A 9470-nucleotide genomic window follows, 5' to 3' on the forward strand; every position below is an offset into this window, starting at 1 on the left:
CCCCCACCCCCCCACCAACCCCCCACCCCAATGTGATGGAATTGGATATGGAGTACAAGTCCCATGAAGGGATTGACAATACTTCAGTATCAGATTTCAAACGCTAACTGCTGCCAAAATCTTGACAATAAAACTACAATTATGATTCTCATAAATCCTGAAAAGTCAGCACATAGGAAAATCTATCCCATAGTTTATGAGTTTAAGCTTCCACAACCAAGATAACCATGCAGAATTTCTGAAACTATGAAAGAGGCCAGAAGGAGAAGATGACAGATTAAAAAGAATGCAGCTACTAACATTCCTATATATATACATTCTACTAACTAATAGTACACAAATGAAAAAAATGAGAGATTAGATTAACCTGTGTAGGAGCCCATAGTAGTTAAGAGATCACCTAGGTTTCCTAAAGAGTTAGAATTTGATGCAGAAGCTCGCTGGTATCAATAGGTTCAGAATTTCATGTGCTATCAATGTATCATAGGACAGACAATTGGGAATAAAGCTCCCGGGTCAGCATGAATTATTACCCTTCAATACTTAGATGATCAACCTGCATATTCTTCATGTTCCTTTATACAAATTAATTCACACGTCTAAGACCCTCATCACCATTTTTTTCTACCTCTTACCTTTATACTTGCTTGTTTGAAATTCTCTTTCTCCTGATCTCTTGTAACTTCTATATTACCTTTCCTATTTGTACCTTCTAAAAGGCTTCTTCACCATCCATATTTTTAAGTCTTCTTTTTGTAGACTACCTAGAATAGATATACTTTTCTTTTACATTTTATATATGCATAAGAGACAAAAAGGTTTAGATCAAACAAGGCAGCCCTTGAACTAGACTTCTTGTATTTCCAATGTCTAGTGCACTATGAAAACTATGGATTAGAAAAACTCACATGAACAGTTTCTATGTCTAAATCATTTAATGAGAATGATAATGTCAGGTAGACCTATACTCCTTGATTTCCCATTAACTACTTAAAAAGTCAATAATGCTGCATCCAAATAATAATCTAGTTTGACAGGCTACAGATATTTGTTTAATAGCAGAAACGATACATGAGTGAAATTCCAGGTTTTTTTTAAAGATAATGGCGGAGGATCCACCATACTTTCATATACTGGTAATAACACAGACTGCGTAGGGGTATCAGAAGCCCCAAGAAAAAAAAAAGAGACGTATTAAACCTGAGTCACAAAAGGTACATACATCTCAAATGGGGCATGCTAAGACCAAAACCCAACAAAAATAGAAGTAAAACAAATGCAAGCAGCAGTTAAAGACCTCAATGATGTCACCTCAAAGAAGAGTTATACAGCTCCAAAATCCTACCCATAATTTGGATTATTTCCAGTTGTCCCCAACCCCAATTCATTCATGTTTGCTTTCCCAATAAATATGACACCACAGCTTCGCAGCCTAGAAACACAAACTGCATCTTGTTTGACAGGCCGAAGTTTGTGTAGCCATGTGGTACCACCTGAAACTCATAGTGGACCTAAATAAGCTTCACATTTCATAATTTCATCCAAGAAGAATTTTCTGGATTTACCCTTCGATGAATGAGGGAAGCAGTCTGTGTCATCTTTAATCGCCATAAATATGCCATCTAGTATTGATAAAGGGTTTCCTGCACATGACATATATATCGCCTCAGCATGACCAGAAGATTATTCTCTGAGTAAGAAACTTCTATGGGCATATATAGGGACTGAAGTTGGTTTTCAATTCACATGAAGTACATATATATACGGCCAGTACCTTCCGAAAATCTTTGTGTAGAAGCTGCAGCTTGCTTTCTCACATCATCCACATTAAAAGATACTAGAAATGACATAGGAGGCTTCCTATTGTTGGATTTTTCCACCGCTGAAATGATACGTTCCGCAAGCTGTAAATAAGTAGTTACCTTGAATGACACCTGATTCATCAGAACTAATGGCTCTCAAGAGGAAACAAACTTACAATTGATGGAGTTGTGAGATTAGATCTGTAAGCATGTGCATAGTCACGGATGGTCCAATAAAGGAATGGAGGGGAATCATGATTCCAGTGCCGAGAAGAATCATAGGGGGGAAGACACTGCAGGGCTGATGCCAAACGGATGGTAGGCTCTTTATCTTCGTCCAAAACAACTACACCAGGTTCTTTCTCTGCCATATTAACATTCACATTGCTGGTATCAATAGCTACATATATCCATAAACTAAGAAGCACAGTTCAGTTGTTAATGCTTATCTTGACCTCACGGTGTAAGCCAAAATTTATTCACTTTGGACTTCTTTTAACTAAATTGGCAGAGCAAGAATTTCTCCAATCCTATTCAAATAGGGTCTCAAGTGCTTGAAATTGTTGCAAAGATATGAACATCCTTTGACAGGTTTGATTCCGAATATCTTTTTGACTCTAGAAATGTTTATCAATTTTACAATATACAAGACAAAACCTGTCTAGAGAGCTCTATTGCTTTGGATCTTAGTGAGTCAATTGCCAACCTTGAAGCTTTGGGAGATCAAAACAAGTAAACGAAAGAGATTCTTTCTCCAGAGTTACCTCAGGCGTTTGTGAAGTGAGAAGCGGGAACAAGATAATATTTCTATATATATTGAATCTATACATACTGAGTTGAGGTTGGCTAATGACTAATCTCATTCCGGTTGTAAAGACTGACAATAATGATAGTAATTTCATCATGTTCCCAAAGCATTCTCATATTGATATGCGATTACTTGACGCTACTGCCTACTAGTGCTGCCTACATCTCCACCAAGTAAGATATCTTCGTATGGTTAATCAGATCATTTTGGCAATAAATCTCTGACATTAGAATCTCAGACATTAACATTAATTTACTAATGCATGTGTTTTCCAGTTACTTTAAGATACTAAAAAAGAAAAAGAAAAAACTACTTGAATTGGCTTATCCTCAGCATTTTGATTACTCCAAGAAAACCAGGTTCACAGTGTTCGTCCAGTTACCCTTTCTATTTCGGTTTCGATTTATCAACTGAATTTGAAATTGTTGAAATTTAAATACCTCATGCATTCTCTTCTCTAACTCCATCTGTTTTCTCAACATAAATTTCGATTCAAATACGAGACAAATAGATATCTTGTAAACACTTGTTCAAACTAATCTTACTTTCTCTTAAACATGTTTCACTCACATTATTATTCCAATTGCTTATGCGTATCAGACTATCAGTATATGACACACAGAACAGGGTAATATTTTTCATTAAAATAATATAACCTTGAGGCGGAAACTCGGGTCGAAACATGGGCTTCTCAGGAATCACAGTGTTCCTCAGCACCTGCAAATTAATTACTAATTAATTACATGAATTACTCAAACCCAGACCAGAACGATCAAAACAAAAGAAAAACGCATAAAAATCCAAACCGACCTTGTTAAAATTGTTATTCATTCTCTTGTACACCTCTAGTATGATGGCCCCCAAGATCGGCAGTTCGATCAGCCACACAAACATCTTATGCGCTAATCCCATCAAATGCGGAGCTGATAATCATAATAATTAAATAAATAAACCCGAAAATCACGAAACCCCCCCCCGCCCTAAATAAACCAAAAACCTAGATTTTCGATCGGAATTAGGAGCGAGGAGTGACCTTTGACCGTAGTGGGCTGATGATACTTGACGGCCGACACGTCGACCTCCTCCACCGGCAGCTTCGCGCTCTTCTTCCCCATCGTCAAAAAAAAACCCTAGAAACGTCCCAAGAATGAAGGAGGAATAAATGCGTGAGGAAAAAATCAGAGGGGGGAGAGAGACGCGACGAAATGTGATGAAGTATAACAGTTGACGAGGTTTCGGGGGGAGGGAGTCAAGAAGAGGAGGCGATGACAAAAGGTGTTTATTCTCGACGTGGGCTTTTTGCTATATTAGTCCCTGACATAATATTCTCTGAAGCTAGTCCATTAAATGATTCAAATTGCTATTTGGTACCTCGATTCTTAAGTTAGTATAATTTTAATCCGTCAAATCATTGAAGTTACTAATTAGTTACCTTAATTGTTACAGTATGTTAAAATTATGGGGCTTTTTTCAGTAGAAACCATATTTAAAATAAGGAAATTACACGGAAACCATCTTTCACCTTAAGTTTGTATACGAGTCATCTTTAAGTGGATTTTTGTTGCAATAAACCACCTCCTAGTCAAAAAGTTTTACCGAAAAACCAATATTACGCTCAAAAAGCTCACGTTCAAGGCGTGCGATTCATTTTGTTAGTGCTTAGGACCTTTTGGAATGCAATTCAACTGCCTTAAACTTGAATTTTTTTTAATCCTAATTTTTAGTGAAAGCTTGATTTAGAGGTGACTGGTCGCAACGACAAGGTGCTTTAAAAGGTGGTTTATATAAAAAATTTAATCGAAAAGTTGTTTCCATATAACTTCCCTATTTTAAATATGATTTTTAGGAAAATCAAACTTACTCACTCCAATCAAGTGTGGAAATAGCAATTGGTAAGACTTATTTGAAACAGATTGTGAGAACCAAGGAGGCTAATAGCCCATGATAACAGATTTTATTTGGTAATTTCTCTAATTATTACATTAATGAATTTTGATTAGGGGGGTTGGTTTCAGAATAATTTAAAATTTTTGGGGACCCAATAGCAATTTTGATGAAGTAAGGGACTGAATTTAGAAGAAATTAAGAATTGAGGGACCTCAGACCAATTTCGGTGATTGGATGGACCGGCTTCCAACTGCGAAAGATGTAAGGGAATAATATAGAAGATGCCAATTTGGCGTCTGATTGATCGTAAGAGGGAGCGTGATGGTACGTATAACTCGCAACTGGCAAGTGCGGTATGGTTCAGTGAAAGCGTGGGGTCTATAATAATAAAAAAAAGAAAAAAAAATCACTGTAGACTCAATCCCAGATTTAATCCCTAAAACCGACCAATTTTAAATTTATTTATTATAATCGACCCATTTTGAGTTAATTACGGTACTAGTTAGTCGAGGTTGCCAACCCCGACTAATTAGTAGCCTAATTACAAGCGAGGCCAGGGAGCACGAAAGGTTTGCAGCTACTAATTAGTCGGGGTTGGCAACCCCTACTAATTAGTACCGTAATTAATTCAAAGTGGATCGATTCTCACAGATAACTTTAAAGTGGATCGGTTTTAGGGATTAAATATGGGAACGGGTCTACAGTGAAAATTTCTTCTAAAAAAAAAATTGAAGCTGTCGAGCTTTAATTAAGCCCAAATTGTAGAGATACGTAGCAAGTAGGACAACAGCGAGAGATCCTTGGGCTGATTGGCGACTGTGTACGGGAGTTGGGTGAGAAAAGGAATTCATGGCGTTAACAAATTAAAGAGTTCGATTCCTATCAGAAGGTGAGAAATCGAGCTCACGGCATTAAATAAAAAGAGTGCAATTCTTATGGGGGAAAAGACCCGCACGATGCCGGGCGTCCTGAACCAAGCGTGAGAACCACAATAGAGGCATTTTGGTAGTAATCATATGCCATATATATGCGGTGGGGATATTCCTGCGTACTCTTTTAGAAAGATCCAAAAACCTCCTGGGCGTGGCTAGTGGGTACCCAGTACCATCCAATTTTTAGAAAATTAAATTCCTATAGGTGCTCTCTAAAAAAAACCGAACATGAGATATTGGAGTACTACTCATAGCTAGCTTACCGACTCGGCTAGAACATTTTTGAGTCCCATGGATAAAAATTATTTATTTATCTAAAAATAAGAATATAATGTTATAAGACTGTAGTATATAAAGGTATTGCACTTAATAAACTCTATTAGCCTTTTCAAAAAAAAAAAAAACTTTATTGGCTTCATTCAATCGTATTTTACGTGATTATTCTGTAATAATTCAACATTTTTTTTTGTTTTTTTTTTTTTTTTGGGGGGGGTAATCTCCTAAAGCTCAAACCACGATATTCAAGGGGGTGTTTGGTACACTATAATTGTATTTGTAGAAAATGTTGCATGCAATATTTGTGTAGACATACAAAAATACCAGAAGAAAGACGAACATCATCCAGAAGTTCGCTCGAAAACATCGAAGCTCATTTTCAAAGATGAGGCTCGCCACACAGCGAGGCTCGCCATCAAGATGAAGCTCGCCACGCAACGAAGCTCGACATCAAGACACAACGAGGCTCGACATCAAGACACGTCGAGGAAGAAATTGTTGTTTTCATTGTCATCGAATCTATTACAACTTTAGCCGTTACAATAAACTCAAATAAATAAAAAGTTAAATCTTTTTATAAGATCTTCTTACACAATGAAAATATAAAGATTACAATTCCTTCAAACAACACAATAGCAGTTTATCTCCTGTTGCTTGCGTGGGGACTTTGCATGTGCCGGGGACGCGTTAGTCCGTGGACCGTCGCGGATCAGATCCGGTTGACAGAAAAGTTATTCAAAGCTCTTACTTCACAAAGGAAGTAATCGCAGAAGTGATAATCTCGACCAAGCGAGATTACGACTCTTCTCGAGATCAAAACCAAGTTTGATCAGGAGGAAAGGGGGTACGGGTCTCAGATCTCTCGAAATCCACTCTTTATGCACAGGAAATCGCCAAGATCTAGCTAACCATCTCTGAAATTTGTGGCTATTGGCTCTGCAATTAGCCAGCACCTCGTCCTCTTTGATTATAACTCGCTGTTTGTGGAAAAATTCGATGTAAAAGAACTGAAAGAAAAATTGATTTGTATTCTCTCAAAATCGATTACAATTTGGATTCCGATTACAAAAGAGAGGAGAATAAATTTGATTCTCCTCTTTGTTTAAAACTGGGTTCTTCTCGGTAGCGATGGAGTGCCTCCTTCGATTGCTTGCGTCGAATTCGCTCTCTGTTGACGATCCGACCGTCTTTTATCCAGTGGGAACGATGAACTTCTGTGGAAAGTTTGATGAATAACTCTTAACGAGTTTAAGAACTCAGAACGAGTTAGAACTCTGTGGATCGAGTTGTTAGAACCAAAAATTCGGTTAATGACCAAGCAGATCTTCTGTTGTTGAGGAATCCTCTTAGATTTGATCTTCTGAATTTGATTCCAATCTTCTATCTCCAAGGAATTCGCCTCTATTGCCCCTCTGCTATTGATTTTCCGTTCCAAAAATGCCAGCCTTTAACTCATTTGAGTTTGTTGAGATTTTATAGGTGGATAAGAGGTTGTAACTGCCCTCTAAATCCGCTCCTAAGTGGGCGTGATTTCCTCAGATCGTGGGGAAAACAGTTCTGAAACCGTTCGACTCATGTTTGAACGAGTCAAACGCCCAATTTGGCGTTCAGAACCCTAACCTCGCGTCTTGGAATTGAGACGTGAGGTTGGGTGTTGACTGATCATCAAAAACGCGAGGGCCGCTCGCGTTCGGCTTGTTGTAGCTTAGAAACGCGGGGGTCGCCTGCATTTCCAGAATTATAACGCGGGGATGAATTATGTGTTTTAGAAGGGGGTTAGTTGACTTGTAACCTCTCCTACAGAGCGTTGCAAGGACCGTTATTCAGTAATCCTAGCTTTAGTTGTTGTGGGGTGTTAAAGTCGTCAGGTTGTAACTTTCACTGTAGATTGTGAAGACTGCTGAATAGAGTTTTCATCAGTTGTCGGAAGTGTCGTTGATTTGTAACTCTTCTCATTCTATGTGAAAAGTCCTCCATTTGCAGCTATCTTTTGTTGGCATGAAAACTATCTGATCGTAGCTTTTCATTGTTGGAGTTTGATGGGGATCAGCTATCCATTGTGACTTTTAGACAGTCTTACACGAATATTTGCCCACAGCTCTCTACCAAGCAACTCACCAACTAAGTCCAACCTTTTATTTATGAAATTATTATACTACTCATCAGCACTTCTAATAGTTGCTAATATAATATTAGTCATGTTGTTGTCACAGCCATCAAGATCAATCATCTCAGATATGAGGCTGTGTTTGCAGCGATTGTAGAGCCGCAGATGCAGTGATTTGGAAATTACTTGTGTTTCGACTGTAAGGACAAATTCTTCTTCTTGATTTAAAGGAATCATTGCCTTGTAATCTCTTCTCGATCCATAGGGAAATCTTTTGGTTGCAGCTTTCCCTTTGGTAACAAGAAAGTCGTCTGATTGTAACTTCCGTTGTTGGGGCTTGATGAGGATCAGCTATCCATTGTGATTTTTTAGACAGCCTACACTCGCCCCCTGTGAAAGAAGACCCTAGGCTCGTATTTATAGGGCTTCGGATGTAAGGTATTTGGATAAGAATAAAGGATTTGACCATATCCTCAGTTGACAAGGGCCTAACCATGTGTAGATATAATATCAAGTCAGTTGGGAACCTCTGGAACGAAAGAATGCCAAAAAACTATCAAAAAAAGCGTTTTCGACGTTTCCGGGCGTGAGCCATCGTCTGGTTGCTCGGAACTGTGCGAGCCACCAAAAGGTGGCTCGGCCTTGGGCGAGCCAGTTTGTACCATCTTTGGTATTTTAGCTCTAACTCTCTCGTCAGATCTCAGAATGGGGTAATTCGAGATGCGTTGTAAGGTTGATGAAAATACCTATAACTTTTATATTTTGAGTTTCTCAAGAATCAAATCACATCATGGCCAAAATATCAGTTTTTTATGTGAGCCACCAAATGGTGGCTCGTCACTGTGCGAGCTAGTTCGTACTTCCATGGGTATTTTGGCTCTAACTCTCTCGTCCGATCTTAGAATGAGGTGATTCAAGATGCTTTGGAAAGCTAACAAAAAGACCTACAAATTTTGTCTTTTGAGTTTCTCCAGAATCAAATCACATAATAGTAGAAATGTTAGTCCTTGTGCGAGCCACCAAATGGTGGCTCCGTACTGTGCGAGCCAGTTCGTACTTCCTATGGTATTTTAACTCTAACTCTCTCATCTAATCTTGGAATAAGGTGATTTAAAAGGCATTGGAAAGTTGATGAAAATACCTACAACTTTTATTTTTTGAGCTTCTCCAGAATCAAATTTTATGATAGCCAAAATATTAGTTCTTGTATGAGCCACCAAATGGTGGCTCGACACTGTGCCAGCCAGTTCGTACTTCCTATGGTATTTTGCCTCTAACTCTCTCGTCTAATCTCGGAATGAGATAATTCAAGATTTGTTAGAAAGATAATAAAAATACCTATAACTTTTGTTTTTTTTGAGTTTCTCCAGAATCAAATAGCATCATGACTAAAATCTTAGTTCTTTGTGCGAGCCACCAAATGGTGGCTCGGCACTGTGCGAGCCAGTTTGTACTTCCTCGGGTATTTTGGATCTAACTCTCTCGTACGATATCGGAATGAGGTGATTAAAGATGTGTTGGAAAGCTGGTAAAGAGACCTATAACTTCCATAGGTGAGCCACACATGGTGTAGGCAAGATACACATGGTGTTCCCCCCTTTTTGGGCAAAACATAACTCCTGACTGAGTTATTTTGCCGTTTCGCGTGTCATGTTGAC

General features: G+C 38.4%; 1 protein-coding gene across 1 annotated transcript in view; it reads right to left on the reverse strand.

The window, feature by feature from the left end:
• The window catches only part of LOC109838101 (fatty acid amide hydrolase-like), a 26421-nt gene extending 22552 nt beyond the window's left edge, over window positions 1-3869 (reverse strand). Inside the window, exons 1-7 of the mRNA XM_020406571.1 lie at window positions 3644-3869; window positions 3421-3533; window positions 3267-3327; window positions 1979-2166; window positions 1775-1904; window positions 1566-1643; window positions 1346-1493 (exon numbers count right to left, since the gene is read on the reverse strand). Coding sequence (XP_020262160.1) covers window positions 1346-1493; window positions 1566-1643; window positions 1775-1904; window positions 1979-2166; window positions 3267-3327; window positions 3421-3533; window positions 3644-3725 — 800 coding nt within the window. The 5' untranslated portion in view covers window positions 3726-3869. The remainder of the gene's footprint in view (window positions 1-1345; window positions 1494-1565; window positions 1644-1774; window positions 1905-1978; window positions 2167-3266; window positions 3328-3420; window positions 3534-3643) is intronic.

Source organism: Asparagus officinalis, chromosome 4 (genome assembly GCF_001876935.1).
Source record: "Asparagus officinalis chromosome 4, Aspof.V1, whole genome shotgun sequence".
Taxonomy (NCBI): Eukaryota; Viridiplantae; Streptophyta; class Magnoliopsida; order Asparagales; family Asparagaceae; genus Asparagus; species Asparagus officinalis.